The sequence below is a fragment of the Chionomys nivalis genome, chromosome 4 (assembly GCF_950005125.1).
Source record: "Chionomys nivalis chromosome 4, mChiNiv1.1, whole genome shotgun sequence".
Lineage (NCBI taxonomy): Eukaryota > Metazoa > Chordata > Mammalia > Rodentia > Cricetidae > Chionomys > Chionomys nivalis.
Window position 1 is genome coordinate 19,787,307 of NC_080089.1, and position 22,371 is coordinate 19,809,677.

At 37.5% G+C, this 22,371-nt stretch overlaps 2 protein-coding genes across 3 annotated transcripts; both read right to left on the reverse strand.

Annotated features, from left to right (window-relative positions):
- Positions 1 to 876: 876 nt before the first annotated feature.
- On the reverse strand, positions 877 to 3,553 carry LOC130873217 (putative gustatory receptor clone PTE01). 2 transcript variants are annotated; one of them, XM_057767861.1, is made up of 2 exons: positions 3,536 to 3,553; positions 877 to 1,839 (listed from the first exon to the last, which is right to left on the reverse strand). In XM_057767861.1, exon 2 carries the CDS (start codon positions 1,762 to 1,764, stop codon positions 877 to 879), a length of 888 nt encoding a protein of 295 aa, XP_057623844.1. In that variant the 5' UTR covers positions 1,765 to 1,839; positions 3,536 to 3,553. The 2 variants fall into 2 exon arrangements, with proteins under 2 accessions (XP_057623844.1, XP_057623845.1); XM_057767862.1 differs by lacking the exon at positions 3,536 to 3,553 and having other exon boundaries at positions 877 to 1,842.
- A 6,291-nt stretch (positions 3,554 to 9,844) lies between these two features.
- On the reverse strand, positions 9,845 to 19,660 carry LOC130873109 (olfactory receptor 18). The gene is made up of 2 exons (XM_057767667.1): positions 19,608 to 19,660; positions 9,845 to 10,787 (listed from the first exon to the last, which is right to left on the reverse strand). The coding sequence occupies exons 1-2, from the start codon at positions 19,658 to 19,660 to the stop codon at positions 9,845 to 9,847; spliced, it is 996 nt and encodes a 331-aa protein (XP_057623650.1).
- Between the last annotated feature and the right edge of the window lie 2,711 nt (positions 19,661 to 22,371).

The window sequence follows — 22,371 nt, forward strand, 5'->3', positions numbered from 1 at the left end:
CTCTTCCTAAACTGAAGTTTTGCAAGTCAACATTTTTCCATCCAGCTATACAAATGATCATATTTGTTTTGTTGATAATAAAACATATTTTCCTGGAAGTCCCTCTTCTACGTACCATCCCTTCAACACCCATGAGCTGAAGTGCTTTTGTGCTGAATCATGACCAAGGATGTTCAATGTTCTTTACTTACCAGGAGCTCAGGCTACATCTTTAGGAGTGGTACAGCCTTAGAAGTGTTCCAATTCAGACAACAATGGGAGGAAGAGAAAGCAGCGCCCATGTGTTGGAACTAGTACACTTAGGAGCTGACTTATCTTGACATCTGTATGACCTTGTAAAATCAACCTTGAAATTACTCAGTTTAATCCATGTTTTCTCAATTTCTAGTGATTTTCTAGTCATAATGGGAGAAGAAAAATAGAAAATCAATATTTATGAAAATTTAGGTCTCCTCTCACCTCATGAGCAACTCGTGTGTAGTATTCATTTCTTTCACAGTTTTTCTGATGCCTAGGTGGTTTTTGTCACTGTTTGTAATGGTAAAACATTAGTAAGATAGAAAAATAAGTATTTTAAGTACTGTTATGTCTACCTCATTGGTAATAGTTTCATTCGCATTGTTATGTAACCATCACTATCATCCATCTACAGTACATTTTTGTCTTCGCTAATCCAAAAATTGTATATACTTTTAAACTTTCCTTCCTCTCGCTCCACAACTTTGCCAACTACTATTCTATTATGAAATGTAAATGGGGATTAAATCATCAAAATCTAAAATCAATGTAGCTGCAGAATCAGGATGCATGGTCTAGAGGTTTTGCTCTGCTGCACTTACCAACCCACACTCTAAATGGGTACCACGGGCCCTGAAACTACAGTGTTCTGATGTGGAGTCTCCTCACTGCTCTTTTCATGTCCTTGTTCCTCAGGCTGTAGATGAAGGGATTTAGCATAGGTGTGACCACAGTGTACATCAGTGAGGCCACCGCAGTACTGCCGGAAGAATGTGATACAGCTGATCCAAGGTATACTCCAATGGCTGTTCCATAAAATAAGCAAACAGCTACCAGGTGAGAGCCACAGGTGGAGAAGGCTTTCCACCTCCCACCCGGTGACGGGATTCTCAGAATGGAGAAGATGATTTTGTAGTAAGAGAAGCAAATTCCAGAGAAAGGAAGTGAACCAGAGATGACACCAACAAAATACATGACTATGTTATTAATGAATGTGTCAAAGCAAGCAAGATTAAGGAGTTGTGCAGGGTCACAGAAGAAATTGGAAATTGCTACATCTTTGAAGTGGATGATTTGTAAGGCAATGAAGTTGTGTGCCTGAGAATCCATAAGACTAACCAAAAATGACAGGAAAACTAAAAGGCCACAGAGGCGAGGATTCATGATGAGTGAGTAATGCAGAGGATGACAGACAGCCACAAACCTATCATAGGCCATCACAGTCAGAAGCATGCCATCCATACATCCAAAAAGGATCAAAAATGACATCTGTGTAAGGCAACCCACATAGATGATCTCTTTGCTGTGAGTTTGGATGTCCACAATCATCTTTGGAACTGTGGTAGAGATGAAACAGATGTCAGCCAAGGACAGGTTGCAGAGGAAGAAGTACATGGGGGTGTGGAGGTGGGAGTCAGAGCTGACAGCAAGGATGATGAGCAGGTTCCCAAGCACCGTGACCAAGTACATGGAGAGGAACAGTCCAAAGAGGATGGGTTGCAGTCTTGGATCATCAGAGAATCTCATAAGATGGAATTCGGAGACACGTGTCAGGTTTTGTCGTTCTATATTGTTTGGACAGCTTTTAGAAATGAAAAGATAGTTAGCAAAAGTGACAAGCTTATCATCAATCAACACTGTGTCTGTATCTTGGACTAAAGCATCTGATTCTGTCTTGCAAAATTATCAGGTGACTGTACATCTTTGGCAATGTTTCCAATTTGCTACAATCTCACTATTCTTTTTAAATTTATTTTTGTTGACAATTTCATACATATATAAAGTATATTATGATTATATTATCCCATTACCCCATCAATCCATTTCTCACCCATGATGACATCTTTTTTATCAACAAGTCCCCTCCTACTTTTATTCCTTTTTATATAGCACAAAGGCACAAATACAACTTATTTCCCATTGGCTTGTATTACTTACTCATCCCTTTCTACACTCATTTACATTAGAGATATTCTTAGGAAGAGATTGCAAGACCAAAATAATTAAATATACCATCCCTGATCACAATATATTACAAAATATACAAAATACAAAATAATAAAAATATAATTTAAAATATCCTTCCCATGCTGAGAAAATACAATTCTAACTAAAGGAATTCAAGATACTACCTAAAATATCTATGTTATACTAAGATGATGTATGAATTGTCTTGATATGATAGTCTGTAAGACTAAAGATTTTGATATGGACTATTTATAAAATTTCTGTAAGGCTAAAGGTCACATTTTTGAGATTCAAAATATCACTGAAAGTTCATAATCCCAGAGAATTTTTTATGTTCCATTTAACTCATGGAGCTGTTTAATTCTTTGATTTTTCTCTTTCATTAATCAATGACAATTTCATTAATCAATGACAATTAGGGCCTATTTAGATTGTTTTCAAACACCTTCAGTCCCTGACTTTGACTCTGCCGAACTTCCACTTTGACAAATGTGCATATAACTCTAAAGTGCCCTGACCACATAATGCTTTACTGACCAACATACCTGAAATAATTAAATGATGATGAACTTTTAAGAAGTATTTATGAAATATTTTATTTTCTAGAATTTTGTATAAATCCCATAGTCAGTCCTATAAAAATATCCTTTCTATAAGATTACCTTTGCTATTTTTCTATATAGCATTCACTCCTTTATCTGATCATAAATTCTACATACACAAATGAGAAATATAGAGTCTTAAGCCTCCCAGAAGGAGGTTTTTCATCTAGTTGAAAGAACTCTATGCTAACTTTCCTGCCCAAATAAGACGCCTTGCCTAGTAATGTATGGGAGCTGCCAGCAGGACTGAGAATCAGTGTGGGAAGAGAGCAGATTCTAAGAGTTCCTGGAAGCCAACCAATCCCAAAAGTCAGCTCAGTCCTCAGAGCAGAATATTTGCATGCTGTTATCCTCCCCTCGATCCCAAAAGCCACATTTCTTCATGACAAAGACAGTGTTGCTGACAGTGCCTCTACCCTTCTAGCATCTCAATGCGCACTTACTGCACTAGGATGGGTCTCTGCAGGGGCATCACCAACTGCTTCCTTCCTGCACAGTATTCACCAAATCCACAGGCTGAATGCTCAGGACTGGAAAACAAGACAGGCTCAAGTTAAAGACGGTGTCCAAAAGAAGTAAGAGGCATTGACTGAAGCTGACAAATTACAAGTCTGAAGGTACTACCTAATTACTTCAGTTGTGTGGCCTTGGGGGTTCCGCGCACAGCTCCTAATTAGCCAGTCGGTACACATTATCCCCTGCTTTGGGGATTTATTACTATTAACAATAAAGAGAAAAGGGAAATGTGCTAGGAAATTTCAAGAAAGGCTTTCCATAGACCTTCCAACTTTTGCTAATAGAACATTTGTGCTAAAAGACCACTGTTTTTTCAGTTTACTTTTCAAGATAATATTTCACTGTGTATGCCTTGTTGACCTGGAAGTCTGTATGTAGACCAAGCTGACCTCAAACTCACAGAGACCTGCCCCCACTATGCCCCACAAGACTATTATTTTTCAATTCAGCTTGGGGTTTTGGCATCTGACAATGCATTGCATTGCTCAGGAAATCAGAGTAGAAGCAAATCATACTAATCACCACATACATTTCTCGATTTTTGTCTCTAAGGAAAAAGTCTTATTTTCATTTTCTTTCCCCTTATTCATGCTAGTAATTTTTCCAGCATAATATTTTATAGGTTATTTGGGGACTTCACATCATGCACCCCAATCACACTCACTTCCCAGTCCTCCTTGTGACCTTCCCCCTCCAAAAAAGGAAGAGGAAGAGAAACAGGAGTATTATAAAGAGGAAGATGAAGAAGAATAATGTCCAATTTGTGTTGCTCATATACTCACTGGAGCATGGTGAGCCAGTTAAAGAAAACTGAGCCCTTCCCAACTGCACCATGGTCAGAAACCATCAACTGTGGAGAACTACACCTCAGCATCCTTATCACAATGTTTAAGAGTTCTCTTTGATGGCTTTCTGTCCACACTGTTACTTTTTGGGGGTGAGCAGTTGCCACAGACGCTTTCTATGTATAAATGTCATTTGGTTTGGTTTCTCGTACTTCCAGTTCCATACATGCTCTCTTAAATAGCAGAATGGTGATAAACAACCCATCCTGTGTTTGTCCCACATTTCCCATTTCCCATTGTATGTTCTTTCCCATTTATCAACAGGCACATATGCTGTTTCCATTTCCTAGCTCCTCTAAACAGTTTTACAATAAAAGTGAGGGAGTCACCAAAGGGCTAGTGAGAAATATGGCACTAGGGAAATTCCCAGGAATCCAGAAGGATGGCCCCAGTTGATAGTCTAAGCAACAGTGGAGAGGATGCCTAAACTGGCCTTCCCCTGTAATCAGAATGATGACTACCTTAATTGTCATCAAAGAACCTTCATTCAGCAACTAATAGAAGTAGATACAGAGATCTAGAGAAAAGCACTGGGCCAAGCTACTGGAAACCAGAGTCCAAGAGAAGGAGTGATAATATGAGCAAAGAGGTCAAGACCATGATGGTGATACCCACAGAAGCAGCTGACCTGAGCTAATGAGAGCTCATTGACTCTGGAATGATAGTGGGGGAAACCTGCAGATGACCAAACTAGGCCCAATGAATGTGGTAGACAGTTGTATAGCTGGAGCAGACTGTAGGGCCACTGGCAGTGAGACCAGGATTTATCCCTACTCTTTGTTCTGGATTTTTGGAACCCATTCTCTTTGGAGGAATACCTTGCTCACCTTAGATATAGTGGGGAGAGCCTTGGTCCTGCCTCAAAACAATGTGCTAGACTTTGTTGACTCCCCATGGGAAGCCTTACCCTCTTTGAAGAGTGGATGGAAGTGGAATGGGGTGTGGGGGGATGGTGGAGGGCTTAGTTTGGTCCTATGCTGGGTCCCTCATTGTCAGGTCAGAGTTGGAAGGCTTTCATTAGTTTAGGAAAGCTGTTTCTGTGGGTATCCCCATCATGGTCTTGACCTCTTTGCTCATATTCTCACTTCTCCCTCTCTTCAACTGGACTTTGGGAGCTCAGTCCAGTGCTCCACTGTGGTTCTCTCCGTCTGCTTCCATCAGCTGCTGGATATAGGTTCTATGATAACATTTAAGGTAGCTAACAATCTGACTACAGGGCAAGGCCACTTCAGGTACCCTCTCCACTATTGCTTAGGGTCTTAGTTGGGGGTCATCCTTGTGGATTCCTGGGAATTTCTCTAGGGCTAAAACATTATTTTCCAGTCTTCTAGTTAGTTTTATTCTATTTCCAGGAATGGTTTTCCCTTAATTCTTCAACCAATCATGATTGGAAGTGACTCACTAGGTTCTATTCACAGTAAATGAGAGGCATGAACATAAGGTAAGTGTCTTCAGAGGATCTTCACTGCTGTCCACTTAATCTTCTATGAGAAGTATGAGGCCTAAATACATTACTATCCAGGTCTCAAAACATGTTTTTCCATCACAATTCTCCATGTCAACCAAACTTCCTGAAAACAAACTGGAAACTGGATATGATTTTCACAATGTTGGTTCTTTCTACAGATACCCAAACAGCTTCTCAGAGCATTGCTCCTGGCGTACAGTTGTGTAAGTGCCCTGGTTTCTCTTCTACTATAAGAGCTTGCACTGACACTTTAATAAACCACAGTCAACCCATAATCAAATTTCTTCGATGTCTTCTGTGATTCTGATCTCTCCTGAGGAGTAGGAATCACCTTCCTGTAGAATATATTTGATTTAAGTTCTTTTCATTCTGAGCTCTTGGGCACTTTTAAAAATTGTGTTTGCTACTTATTAGGTTATTTCTCATGGATAAGTTACAGTATATGTAAATAGTAACATGTTACTATTATTACAGATATATACAGTCTTGTCACACAGTCTGTCTTGAGTATCAAAATTTTGGTTGCTTTTCTTGATACAAAGATAGTTGGTACACACAAATGGATATGATAGAAGACATTCTTGGTCACTATACATGTAAAAAGAAGGTGTTTGAGGGCTAGAGAGATGGCTCAACAGTTAAATGCACTTACTTACTACTGTTCTTCCTGATGATCTGACATCACTTCCCAGCACCCACACTGTGGCTCACCACTTTCTATAACTCCAGTTCCAGGGGAACTGATGCTCTCTGGCCTCCATGGTCACTGTACATACATGGTATACAAACAAATTCAGGCAAACACACATACACTTAGTATATACAAATACATGTATGCATACAATCACAATTAATGAAAAAAAGAGGCCATGAAATTGAAGATGATCAAGGAGGGATATGTGGGAAGGTTTGAAGGAAGGAAAGGGAAGGGATAAATGTTACAATTATGTTATAATCTCCTAAATAAAATTTTTAAGAATTGTGCCAGACATGGTGACACACGCCTTTAATCCCAAAACTCAAGAGGCAGAGGCAAGTGGATCTCTCTGGTCTACAAAACAGGTTTCTGCACAGCCAGAGTTGTTAAACAGAGAAACTGTCTAGAAAAAAAAGTAAAACTTAAAAAAAGAAGAAGAAGAATTCTTTCTGACAATCATTTGAGAATTTGAGACTCTCTATAACCAATTTAATAAACTTCATTGGCTCCTTTGGTGAAATTTTACATTTTGGGACAATTTAGTATGCCTAGTCCAATAAACGTGTTGGTTGTGAAACAGTGCTTCCCATGGTACATGCAGCACATGATGAGCTCCACAACATTTCGGAAGTAATCTTCTTTGCTAATAAGGGCTAACGAAGGAAAAAGACTCCCTTGCACCTTCATGTTCAGTGAACAGTGAGACCTGAGGTTCTAGGCTCAGGAACAAAATTAGATGCTCCTCCTGGTTAGACACCTCTAGGAGGAGGAGAAAAACATTTGGAAAGACTTAAGACATGGGATGAAGTTTACTTTTGTATCACCTAAAGAACTTTGCATGATCATGAGTACCCATGATCTGTAAGTGCCTCAGGATTATCATTGTACGCCTTTCCTGACTACCACATTACACAACCCATAAAACCACCGTGTTCTCAACCAAGGTTTACCTAAAGACTTTCATTTATACAGCACATATATTTCAACAAATCTCTCCATGCAGGTCCTGTCCCTTTACTCAGAAATTTTAAAAATACCTTAGTTTTTCTCCCAGCAGAAAAAAAAAAAAAATTCCATGTCAACGCTCAACCGATGTTCCCAATATGTTCTTAATTTTCTTATCGAATTTACTTCCCTCCACAATGTGTTTTCTTTGGAATTTGTATGACTGTTTTAAGCTAATTAACTCTGTTTAATGAATCAAACTTTTGCCCATAGTAATAGCGGCAAAATGACAGAAAGCTCTAGACTTCAGTCCTCCTCAGAGATACAAATTTCCTTGTGAGAACTCCATGAACTGGTTTAAAAAGATCAACATTTCAGGGAAGTACAAACCCAATAGCAGTATCACAGTGAACAAGAAAGTTTGTTACATTTGCCCACCAGTAAAGCTTCCATTCCCAAAACCAGATGGCAAAATAGGGAGAAAGTTTCTAACTCCTAGGTTCTGTCTTTGGAATAAATAATTAAGGCAAAATACTTGTCTAAATTGTCTTTATCCTTTCATTGTGTCCCTAAAGAGCTAGTTGATGTGTTGCATGACTTAAAAAACTAAAAGTAATGACAATATACTTAAAAAGACAGTACCAGGCCCACAGACAAAACTTCTAAGGCATTTTATAAAGCATCAGAGAGAATGCAGTACCTGGGACAGACAATGGGTAAAACAAAAGACAATGGGCTCTTCAGAAGAGAGGGAAGCCTCCTTGATTAGAAAAGGACATATACACATCCTTAGATAAGATAAATTTTAAAACCTTCCCCTATATGAAGCCAACATGTAAAACTTGTGAGAATTCACATTTTTAACCTCAACAACAACATGCAAGATATACAAAGGAACAAGGAAATATGGCCCAAACAAATAAATAAATAATAGGAAAGCAACTCTTCAAATTTCCTTTAAAAATTGTGATATATGCTTTATTCAACAACAGATTCAAACAAAGGCAGTTAATAAATGAGGCTGCTACAGACAAAAGTTATAAAAATGATACATGAATAAAATGGTACAATCACATATAAATTATTAGAATACAACAATCTTAAAGTTGAGGAACACAATAATCCAATTGAAATGGTCAGTATGGTGCTTATGATAGATTCTACTAAGCAGAAAGACAAATCAATGACCTTAAGCACAAATTCTTGGAAACCATTGAATCAGTGAAGCAAATGAAAAAGAATGAAGAAAAACAGAGATATATTAATGGGCTTATATGGTACAAGAAAGCAAAAATGTTTACATTAGGGGAATTCCAGAAGGAGTGTAGAGAAAGACAAACACGTTTTAAAACCAGAATGCATTACTTCCCAATAAAAAAAAAAAAAAAAAAAAAAAAAAAAAGAACTAGCCATATGTAAAAATCTAACAGTTGTAAATCAACACTCACAATTAGTGTTAGTGTCGTGGAGAATCCTAAAACAAGCAACAAAATTTTCATTTCATGCAAGGAAGTGACTATAAATGCATCAGCATATCTTTCGGGAGAAACCTTAGGTGTCTTTTAAAGTCTGTGTTCAGCCCCACACCCTCCCATTCATGTTCTGCCACACACCTTCAGTAAATCAAAAGCTCTGGATAGAAAATACAGGCACTGGTATTTTTAAAGGTCTTTGGTTATTTATCTTTATTTTATGCATATATGTTGCCTCCATGTACATATGTGCTCCAAATGCATATAGTGCCTACAAAGGCCAGAAAACTACAAGGATCCGCTAGAACTGGAGTTACAGAAAGCCACTGTGTAGGTGCTATGAATCAGGTCTTCACAAGATCCCCATAGGCATCAGTAATTGTTATAAATGCCTAGGGCAATTTTATAAATACAGGCTTGACTGCCAAAGACCTACATCTTTACAGACAATATGTGTAACTCTATTGAATAAAGTCAAATCTTTAATATATAATGTTTCTTTTTTGTTCTTTAAGAATTTCATAACTGCATATAGTATATTTTAATCATATGAACCCCGTATGTCCCATTCAACTCCTCCTAGATCAACCCCACTCTATCCCAATGTTTTGTTCTCTTTTTTAATACCCTGAGACCAATAGCACTGCCTATATACGTCTGGAAGTCAAGTCATCCACTGTAACACAGTCAACATTCCAGGGATCACACACAAAAGAAAGAAAAACAAACACGTGTAGAGTATTTCTGAAGAGACACATAAAGAAGGGTAGAAAGTACCATTCTTGTTTCTATAAGAAAAAATGTATATTACACATATTTCACCCAGCTTTTAATAAGCATATATTTCCTAGTGCTCAATACCTCTAACCACTAAGTATGACAGGAGCTTGTTAGAACATTTTCGTATAGTATGAAAGGGTGAAAAAATTTACTGACTTCCTCCTTTCTGAATATATATGAAAGAGAGATGATTTCAATTATGTGGTTATTAAAGCAATATGAAACAGATGAAGATTCCATGGGTATTGTAAGAATTAGAAATTTTGTGAATCAGATTTACAAAGGATCCAGAATGAATGCTACAGGTCCTGAGATTAGACTGTTTTTCTGAGGAGTTGACACATGGCCCTCTTGATGTCCCTGTTTCTTAAGCTGTAGATAAAAGGGTTGAGCATGGGGGTCACCACAGTGTATAGTACTGATGCCACTGCACCCTTCCTGGGAGAGGATGAGACAGCTGAACTGAGGTATACCCCAAGGCCAGTCCCATAAAATAAGCAAACAACTGACAGATGAGAACCACAGGTAGAGAAGGCTTTATACTTCCCACTAGAAGATGGCATTTTAAGAACAGAGGAAAAAATTCTATAGTAAGAGAAGAAAATCCCAGAGATAGGAAGAAAACCAGAGATGGCACCAACAAAATACATGACTATGTTATTGGTAAAGGTATCAGAACATGCAAGGCTGAGAATCTGAGAAGGATCACAGAAGAAATGAGAAATGTCCACACTCTTGAAGTAGGTAAATTGTAATACTATTGAATTATGCAGCTGAGAGACCAAAAGGCTAATGATAACAGACCCAAAAACCAACAAGCCACAACGACAAGGGTCCATGATGAGCTGGTAATGCAAAGGGTGGCAGATGGCCACAAATCTATCGTAAGCCATCACAGTTAGAAGAAGACTATCCAAACATCCAAAAAGCATAAAAAAGGACATCTGAGTCAAGCATCCTGAATAGGAGATGGCTCTGCTGTGAGTCTGAATGTCCACTATCATCTTTGGTAGTGTGGTAGAGGTGAAACTGATGTCAGCCAAGGATAAGTTGGAGAGGAAGAAATACATGGGACTGTGGAGGTGTGAATCAGAGCTGACTGTCAGGATGATGAGTAGGTTTCCAAGCATTGTGATCAAATACATGGACAGGAACAGTCCGAAGAGAATAGGCTGCAGCTGCGGATCATCTGAGAGTCCCATGAGATGGAATTCTGAGATATATGTTAAATTTTTCTCTTCAATATTATTTGGACACCTTTTGAAAACAAATGAGAGAATTGGAGAAAATGAATAATAAAACCAGCATTCCACAATGCCTCTAAATTTTCAATGGAAACAGTATACTGATAAATCCATACAATTTCAGGGTCATAAACAGCTCTCAGTATTTCTCAGTTTCTATATATTTAATATTAGAATAATTTCACCAATGATCATTTTGTAATTTGCATATATACATATATATGTATATTAGAGAAACCCAAATGAAGTATGTTTGAATAGCAAAATCCTTACCTACAAAACTATAACACAGGAAATATTCTTTTAAGATAAGATATGCAAAAAGAAATATCCTTTCCTGATGAAAGTCATATTATCTATATTGAAAGTAATTAAAGTTGAGTTTAGGGTTACAGGACTTTAATTCCAGCAACTGGGAGGCAGAAGCATGTAGATCTGTATGAGTTTGAGGTCAGTTGGTCTACATAGTGAGTTTTAGGACATCCAAGGCAATAGTGACAGCCTGTCTCAAAACAAAAAAAAAAAGGAAGAGGCAACCCTGTTTTATGCACATGTGTGCAAGAATTTCCCAGATGGAACTGAGAAGACAGTATCTAGTGGGAGAGAGGAGAGAATAAGAAGAAGATGAGAGGGGAGTAAAATAAAACTCATTGAACAAATGTATAACACTACCAAACAGTTTTAAATTTTTAAAACACTAATTTTAAGGCAAAATTAAAGTTTTAGTCAGACATTATCAAAACTGTCAAATTCATCAAAGTATGAAAGATGAAAGTTTCATGAAGTTGCGTTGAAGTTAAGCAGGACCAATAAGATAGCAAAAGCCACATTGCCCAAAAGACTTCATTCTCTAACTGTGAAATAAAAGTAATATTTGCAAAGCATCTGATATTCTTTAACAAGAACTAAAATGGGTCCTGACTCAGTCCATAGTCTTTATTGAATATGGTGTGTTTATAGTTTTAATATTAAAACAATTATATACGCATGCAATTTTAGGATATGGGAACTTTAAATACAAACCTTGACACATTATTCATTTAGAGTCCAAGAGTGGAATATAATGGAATGAGCCTGGATGTCACAAAGAAAGTTAGATGCCACAATTTTTTTCCATATAACAAATTCTATTCATCTACCTTTGTTCAAATTTACACCAATCCAAGCTTTATGAAATAAGTTCATTCTCTCAACTCATATAATTTGTCTGATATTATTATAAATATGAAAATAAAAGTGATAACTATCAGTACTGAGATAATGTTTATATTATTTTTTCTGTAGGTGTTTCCATGTACATTATCTACTTCAGCACCACATCTATAAGCAAACAAGAATTAATTTTAAAAAGAATTTCCTGAACAAAGAATGCTAAATGGTATAATTGTTTAACTATATTATATATATAATATATAACTATATTAGAAGAAGCATCAACAGAGGTTAACTTAGAGTTTCTATTGCTGTGAAGAGACACTATGACTGTGGCAACTCTTAATAATAGAAAACATTCAACTGTGGGCTGGCTTACAGTTCAGTGGTTTATTCCAGTGTCATCATGATGGGAATCACGCTGGCATGCAGGCAAACATGGTGTTGGAAAAGTAGCTAAGAGTTCTACATCTAGATCCTCGGGCAGCAGGAAAGAAGAGTGAGCCACTAGGCCTAGGTTGAGCTTCAAAGCCTCAAAGCCCACCCCTGGTGACACACTTACTCCAACAAGGCCCCACTTCCCAATAGTGCCACTCTCTATGAGCCTAATGGTGGCCATTTTCATTCAAACTAACACAAACGGATATGATCAAAATATATTACATGCATGTATGAAATTCTCAAAATTAATGGGAGCATTATATTAAAACTTTTAATAAAAATTCAGAAGGGATATCTCAATAAATGCATAAATAAAAGTCACTTAATATTTAAAAAGTATTAGTTTTCTACAGTGTAGTCTCACTGGGTATATTAACCACACTTAAGGGTAGAGCCCATGCTCAGCAGTAGATGGCCAACACAAAACAAAATCAATCATAATATTGGAGACTTTTGTGTCATATCACTTTGGACATTTTCCATCTTTTTGCTCTTTTGCTTATAAACTGTGGTTTCCAATTTGTGTTTTATGGTGTGTGTGTGTGTGTGTGTGTTGTGGATTTTTAAATTCTGGTCTAGTTTTATTTACCTGTTTGTTTCCTAAAGAGAGAAAGAAAGTAATGATATGAAATTGAGTAGGTGGGGAGGGAGGTGGAGAAATCTATGAGGAATTGGGTGAAGGAAAACCATGATCAGAATATATTATATGGAAAATTCTTAAGTGAAAAATATTAGGGCATCCCATATAGCCAGAGAAGAAAAGTAATATAGTGATAAACACTACCCTCCCACTTGAGAAAATGACTTCTTAGAGACAGATTTTGTACCTATGCCTTGGTGAGCGATATCATTAGGGAACAGAAAGTTGGTCTTATTTATCCATGTGTTTCTTTGTGACTAAACAGCTGCGGGATCAGGCAGGGCAGAAATCTACAAATGGCCATCTACAAATGGCACCTAAATGTTTGGCAATAATTTCCACATAAAACCTGAGAAAACTTTTAAAAAAGAATTCTAGCCAGACAAGAACAGAGTCAAGTGCGGCTTCTTGGTAACCATCTTTTCCCCAGTAGTCTCTGTTTACTGGCAGTAAGCAGAGGTGCAGCTCCTTTAGATAAGCTTCCTGACTCGGTGTTAGCAACAAAAACCTCATAGCTCTTTTTTTTTATTTTTATTTTTACTTAAAAATTTCTACCTCCTCCCCTCCTCCATTTCCCTTCCCCGTTCTCCATCCCCCTCTCCCTCCCTCTCTGCCACCAAGAACTTAAATGGTGTTTATGAGCAGCTAACATCAGGTTTCTTGGTGGTGGCATAGACCTAGAAACTTTACAGAATTTTGAAAATAAATATGGCTCCTGATAGTACCTCCACCATGAAGCTAGACTCTCAAAAAGCTAAGGAATGGGGTGGAGCCAGCTGCCAAAGCCACAATTTTAATTAATTCTAGCCATGCTGCTTAGACCATGGATACCAGCCCAGACTACTATACCCAGAAAAGTTTTCAATTGTCATAGATGGAGAAAACAATATGTTCCATGACAAATCCAGATTTAAAGAATACCTATCCACAAGTCCAGCCCTACACAAAGAACTAGAAGAAAAATTCAAATTCAAGGAAACTAACCATACCCACAAAAGTACATGCAATAGATAATCCCACACCAGCGAAACCCAAAGAAAGAAAACACTCACACAATACCAACAACAACAAAACCAAAAATAGCAGGTACTAACAATCACTGGTCATTAATATCTCTTAATATCAATTGTCTCAAATCACCTGTAAAAAGACGCAGACAAAAAGAATGGATATGAAAACAGGATCTACCTTCTACTGCATACAAGAAACACACCTCAACTTCAAAGACAGACATTATTTTGGAGCAAAGGGTTAAGAAAAGATTCTCCAATCAAATAGACCTAAGAAACAAGCTAGTGAAGCTATCCTAATATCTAACAAAATAGATTTGAACTAAAATTAATCAAAAGAGATGAAGAAGGATATTTCATATTCATCACAGGAAAAATCCATCAAGATGAAACATCTATGCCTGAACATCTATGCCCCAAATACAAGGACACCCACATTAATAAAAGAAATATTACTAAAGCTCAAATCACATGTCAAACTCCACGCATTAATAGTAGGAAACTTCAATACCCCACTCACACCACTGGACAGGACTACCAAACAGAAGCTTAACAGATAAATAAGAGAATTAACAGAAGTTATGACTCAAATGGGTTTAACAGACATCTATTAAATATTCCACCCAAACACACACAAAAAAATGCCTTCTTCTCAGCACCTCTTGGAACTGTCTCAAAAATTTATCACATACTCAGTAACAAAGAAAACCTCAACAGACACACAAAAATGAAATAACCCCAATATCTAATCAGACCACCATGGATTGAAGCTAGAATTCAACAACAAGACTAATTGCAGAAAGCCAATAATTATGTGAAAATTGAACAATGCTCCCTGGGTCAAGGGAAAAATTAAAGGCTTCCTAGAATTCAATGAAAATGAAGGCACAACATACGCAAACTTACGGGCCACTTTGAAAGTCCTAAGAGGAAAGTCCATACCACTAAGTGATTACATAAAGAACCTGGGGAAATCTCACACTAGCAACTTAACAGTACACCTGAAAGCTCTAGAAGAAAAAAAAAAGCAAACTCATCCAGGAAGAGTAGATGACAGGATATAATCAAATTGAGGGTTAAAATCAAGAAAGAAAGAAAGAAAGAAAGAAAGAAAGAAAGAAAGAAAGAAAGAAAGAAAGAAAGAAAGGAGGGAGGGAGGGAGGGAGGGAGGGAGGGAGGGAGGGAGGGAGGGAATAAATCAAAGCCAAAGAATTGGTTTTTTGAGAAAATGAACAAGATAGACAAACCCTTATCCAAAGTAACCAAATAGCAGTGAGAGAATATGCAAATTAGCAAAATCAGAAATGAAAAGGGGGCCATAACAACAGACATGGAGGAAATATGGAGAATCATCAGGTCATACATCAAAACCTGTACTCCACAAAATTGGAAAATTTAAAGGAGATGAACAATTTTCTGCATAGGTACCATATACCAAAATTAATTCAAGAATAGATAAACAATTTAAATAGACCCATAGCCTCTAAGAAAATAAAAACTGTCGTTAAAAGTCTCCCAACCAAAAAAAAACAAATAAAATAAAGCCCAGGATCAGATGGTTTCAGTGCAGAATTCTACCAGAATTTCAAAGAAAAATTAATACAAATACTCCTCAAATTTGTTCACACCTTAGAAACAGAAGGAACATCGTCAAACTTTTTTTGTGAGGCAAGAGTTACCCTGATACCAAAACCACCCACCAAATATGCAACTAAGGAAGAGAATTACAGACCAATCTCCCTCATGAACCAAAAATACTCAATAAAATACTAGCAAACTGAATCCAGGAACACATCAGGAAAATCATCCACCATGATCAAGTAACCTTCATCCCAGAGATACAGGAATGACTCAACGTAAGAAAATCTATCAATGCAATCCACCATATAAACAAACTGAAAGAAAAAAAACACATTGTTATCTCATTAGATGCTGAAAAAGCCTTTCAAAAAAAATCCAATACCCTTTCATGATAAATGTCTTGGAAATATCGAGGATACAAGGAGCATTCCTAAACATAATAAAGGCAATATACAGCAAGCCAATAGCCAACAACAAACTAAGTGAATAGAAACTCAAAGCAATACCACTAAAATAAGGAACAAAACAATGCTCTCCACTGGTGTAGGAGGTCCTTCTGTTTGTGTGTTGTTTTCATTGGTTAATGAATAAAGAAACTACCTTGGCCTAGATGATAGGGCAGAACTTAGGTAGGTAGGGAAGACAGATCTGAATGCTGGGACAAAGAGAGGCAGAGTAGTGAGAGAGAGACACCATGGAGCTACCACAGACAGACATGCCAAATCTTTCCTGGTAAGCCACTGCCACATGGCAATATACAGATTAATAGAAATGGGTTAAATTAATGTAAGAGTTAGTCAATAAGAAGTTAGAACTAATGGGCCAAGCAGTGTTTTAATTAATACAGTTTCTCTGTGGTTATTTCAGGACTAAGTTAGCTGGGCAGCTGGGACAAACAAGCGGGCCCTCCTGCACTCTCTTTATATCTATTCAATAAAGTACTAGGAGTTCTAGCTAGAGCAATAAGACAAGAAAGCAAATCAAGGGGATATGAATTTGAAGAAAAGAAATCAAACTTTCACTATTTGTATATGTTATGATAATATACATACATGACCACAAAATTTCTACCATGGACTCCTACAGCTGGTAAACACCTACAGTAATGTGGTAGAATATAAGACTAATTCAAAAAGAATCAGTAGTCTCCCTGTATACAAATGATAAATGGGCTGAGAAAGAAATCAGAGAAACATCATCCTTTACAATAGCCACAAATAACATAAAATGTCTTGAAGTATCTATAACCAAACCTATATGACAAGAAATTTTAAATCTTTGAAGAAAGAAGTTGAAGAAGATATTAGAAAATGACAAGATCTCCCATGCTCTTGGATAGGTAGGAATAACACAATAAAAATAGCAATATTACCAAAAGCAATACACAGATCAATGCAATCCCCATCAAAATTCCAACAAAATACTTCATAGACTCAAAAGAACAATAGTCAACTGCATATGGAAAAACAAAAAACCCAGGATAGTGAAAACAATTCTGTACTATAAAGGAACTTACAGAGGCATCACCATCCTTGACATCAAGCTATACTATAGAGCTACAGTAATAGAAAAAAAAAGCTTGGTGTTGGCATAAAAACAGACACATGGATCAATGGGATTAAATTAAAGACCCTAATACTAATCCACTCACCTATGAACACCTCATTTTTTATGAAGAAACCAAAAGTGTACAATGGAAAAAAACGAAATCATCTTTAGCAAATGGTGCTGCCATAATGGTTCTCAACATGTAGAAAAATGCAAATAGATCCATATCTATCCCCATGCACAAAACTCAAGTCCAAATGAATCAAAGACCTCAACATAAAACCAACCACACTGAACCTCATAGAAGAGAAAGCGGGATGCACCCTTTTAAAATGGGCACAAGAGACCTCTTCCTAAATATAACACCAGTAGCACAGACTCTGAAAGCAACAATCAATAAATGGGACCTCCAAAAACTGAGAAACTTCAACAGGGCAAAGGATAAATTCAACAGGATAAAACGGTAGCCTGTGGAATGGGAAAAGATCCTCACTAACCCCACAACTGACAGAAGGCTGATCTCCAACATATATAAAGAACTAAAGAAATAGACACCAAAATACCAAATAATCCAGTTAAAAAATGGGGTACAGATCTAAACATAATTCTTGACAGAAGAAACTTAAATGGCCAAAAGACATTTATGGAATTGCTCAAAATCCTTAGCCATCAGGGTAATGCAAATCAAAATAATTCTAAGATACCATCTTATACCTATCAGAATGACTAAGATAAAAGAAACACTGATGACAGCTTATGCTGGAGAGGATGTAGAGTAAGGGGAACACTTCCCCATTGCTGGTGGGAGTGCAAATTTGTATAGCCCCTTTGGAAATCAGTATGGAAGTTTCCCAGAAAATTAGGTATCAATATACCTCAAGACCCAGCAATACCACTCTTGGGCATATATACAAAAATGCTCATATACCACAGGAATATGTGCTCAACTATATTCATAGCAGCATTATCTGTAATAGCCATAACCTGGAAACAACCTAGAAGCCCATCAACCAAAGAATGGATAAAGAAAATGGAGTATTACTCAGCTGAAAAAACAATGACATCTTGAAATTTGCAGGCAAATAGACAGAATTAGAAAAAACCATCTTGAGTGAGGTAACCCAGACACAGAAAGACAAATACAATATATATTCACTCATAAGTGGTTATTAGATGTAAAGAAAATGATAAACAAGCTACAATACACAATCCCAGAAAAACTAGGTAAAAAGGAAAATTCTAAGAGGGACATACATGGAGGGCCCCAAGAAGGAGAATAGTTAAGATCTCCTGGATAAATTAGAGTGGGTTAAAAGGGAGGGATTGGGGAATGGGGACATGAGGTATCGAGAAGATCGAGTTGGGGAAGGAATGGAGGAGGAGAGCAATGAGAGAGATATCTTGATGGAGCCACTATGGGTTTAGGGAGAAACATGAAGTTAAAGAAATTCTCAGGAATCGACAAGGATGACAGCAGCTAAGACTCCTAGCAATAGTAGAGAGGGTGTCTAAAAGGGCCTTCCCCTTTAATCAGATTAGTGACCCATTGCCAAGCACTGGGCTGAGCTCCTGGAGTTCAGTTGAAGACCACAGATAGTGGGAGTCATGAACTATAAACTGACAGCTGGGTAACCTGTATGGAACCAAACTAGGCCCTCTGAAAGTAGGTGATAGTTATGTGGCTTGATATATTGTGTGGGTCCTGGCAGTGGTAGGGAGGAAAGTAAAAACAGGAGTTGAAATAGTTGGCATCAAGATACAGTTAGACATGAGCAATAAGTTGAAATGGTCTACATACAGTTAAGGCAGCCAGTCATCTACAACAATTTATTATAGACTTTATAATGAACTAGAAGAAAGGAGCTTGAAATTTCCCAACACACACAAAAATGGTGTTTAGGGAGACTGATAGGCTAATAAATCTTTATCTGTTCTTTTACACATGAATATATGTATCAAAATATTAAATTGAACATGTGAATATGAAGAATTGTATTTAAAAAATCATTGTCCTCTGAGTTAAAAGTTTGCATTTGGGACATCCTTTCATCTGGCTATTCTAGCTACCTGTAATTATTTTAGTTTAGATTTGGTTTGGTTTGCCTTGGTTTGCTTTTGGTATTTATTTATTTATTATTAATTACTAGAACTCGAGCACAGAAGAAAACACTGTTAAGTCAATTCTCCACTTCTGAATATACATGGGTTCTTGAAACTGAATTCAGACTATAAGACTTGATAACAAGTTCTGATAAATGGAGCCATCTCACAGTCCCTGGTTTAGTTTTTTGAAATAGGTTCTTACTACATAGCCCAAGCTTTCCTCAAATTTTCAATTCTCCAGCTTCCCAAGTGTTGAGACTACAAGCAGGTACCATCAAGTTGCAAACTTTTTACTTTGATGATAAAGCAACAATGTCCCCTAATCTCTGCTCCATCCAGTTTCTCCCAAGGTTCTCACCAGACGGTGTCATCTCTGTGCTTAGGCATGATGAAGGCATGGTGATCCATCATTTCTTCCATGGCTGGTAAGTGGTGGAGAATAAGATTCTGTCATCAGAACTGCGAAGAAGATAGATGTGAGCATGCAGTCATGAAAAAAATATTGTCTCTGAGAGAGAAAGATAAGACAGATCCAAGTGGACTAAGACTAAAAACCAAACATCTGGAGGGACACTGGCTTTTTATTACAATTACATAGGCTCGAGAGTTTAATGCACAGAGCTTATAATTAACTAAATGGGTTCATGTTGACTCAATCTCTGAAGACTTGTTAATACTAATTGAAAAGGGACACAGAAAACATCAGTTCCCTTTGTGGAGTCTCAAACTTTCACTTCTCAGGAGGAAACTCATCTGTACTCCTCTTTTCTGACTTTCAATGTGCAAAAAGTTTAATGTAAAATTCAGAGTTACAATGGGAACATGCTCATAACATCAATTTGTCCTATCACATCTCATTCAGAAGTAACTGATGAGAAACAATTCTGCATGAATGCTATAATGATTGTGAAACATTGCAATATGTAGACTATGGCATCAGCATATGTGTAAAATAAATTCACATAGAACACGAGTCTATTTTGGTGAATATAAATCTCAGTCACCTTCATAATAGGAGTAGAACAATGTAATCAGTGTGCCTCCAATTGACTCTTTAGTCACTCTTGAAAATGGTACAATTTAGATATTGTATTAGTCAATTTTCTGTTGATAATAACTCAACACAATACACTGAGCTATGAAAAAAGTAACTTGATGGAGGAAATGACGATCTGTCTATGTGTTACTTTCATTGGTTAATAAAGAAACTACCTTGGCTTTTTGACAGAGCAGGATTTAGATAGGTGGAGTAGACAGACAAAATGCTGGGAAGAAGTGAGGCAATTGCTATGCCTCTCCTCTCTGGGCCAGACGCCATGGATCCTGCCGCCAGGTCAGACATGCTGAATCTTTCTCGGTAAGACACCACCTCGTGCTGCTACACAGATTACTAAATATGGGTTAAGCAAGATATGAGAGTTAGCCAAAAAGAGGCTAGATATAATGGGCCAGGCAATGTTTATATGAATACAGTTTGTGTGTTGTTATTTCGAGGCATAAGCTAGCCAGGTGGCCGGTAGCCGGGCGGCAGGAATGCAGCCCGCTGCTCCCACTATAGTAGCTTGGCATGGCACTACTTGCCTGTAATCTCAGCACATAGGAGGAGGGGGCAGAAGGATCAAGAGGTCAAAGTTACTTTGGGCTACATAATAAACCTCTTTCTCAAAAGAATAAAATAAATAAGGGCAGTGAGATGAATCAGTAAATACAGATATCTGCTACTGAGTCTAATAACCTGAGTTCAGTCCCTAAGTCCCACATGGTAAATGGAACGAACCAACTCCTGAAGGTTATGACCAGCACATGCTTACCATGGTATGTTCATGTACACACACACACTATAAATAAATGTAAATTTTAGTATATGCATATGTGTGTTTTACCTATATGTATGTCTGTCTACCACTTACATACCTAACGCAATCAGAAATCAGAGAAACCCTAGAACTAGGGTAATAGACAGTTGTGAGTCCCCAAATGCTGGGAATTAAATCTAGGTTATCTATAGTGGCATTTCAATTGTATTTTATTAAAGAAAGACTGCCTGAAGATCTGAGAGTAAAACAATCCCACTGGTCAGCCTTACAGACAAGGTTATGGTAACACACATCTTTAATCCCAATAACTACAATGGCTGCACCTTTAATCCCAGTAGCCACACTAGTTGCCATAGAAATTGGGTGGTGCGTGCCTTTAATTACAATGGTTCATGCCTTTAATCCCAGTCCTAGAGAGGATTATAAAACAGGAGGAAACAGCTCTCAACACACAGTCTCATTCTGAGATAATAGGAGGCAGAATCGCCATTTCAGACTAATGTCAGGGTAAGAGCCAGTGGCTGGCTGCTTTGCTTTTCAGACCTTCAGGTTGAACCCCAATTTCTCTCTCTGAGTTTTTATTAATTGTGCTTCAGCTATCTGAAAAAAGAAGATGGTATTCTTAACCACTAAACCATCTCTCCAATACCTAAATGTAATTTTCTTACTGCTGTTTATTTCTGAGATTATATTAAGTAATTTATTTTAATGAGATTATATTTTTAATTAATTTATTTTTTAAATTTCATTTTACATTCCAACCAAAATTCTCCCTCCCACCCTACCTCCTACTCCCTTTGCCTTCTCCCAGCCCATCCCCCCATCTACTCCTCTCAACAGGTAAGGGCTCCCATGGAGAGTTGATACAACTTGCCACTTTAAGTTGGGGCAGGACCAAGTCCCTCTGCTCTGCATTAAGTGTGAGCATGGCATTCCACCATAGAGAATAGAGTCTAACTAGCTATCTGATATACAATATCCTGGTTCTACTGCCATGGGCCCCTCAGATAGCCCAAACTCCACAACTGTCTCCCACATGTGGAGGAATTAGTTTGGCCCCATGGAGGCTCCACAGCTGTCCATTCAGAGTTCATGAGTTTCCACAGGCTTGGTTCAGCTGTTCCTGTAGATTTTTTTCATCATCTTGATCTCCATTATTCATGTATGCCACCCTCCCTTTCTTTGACTGGATTCCTGGAGTTCAGCCTGGTGCTTGGTTATGGATCTCTGCATTGGGTTCATTCAGTTACTGGAAGAAGGCTCTAGCTTCTGTGGAGCTGTGGATTATAGTCTGGCTATCCTTTG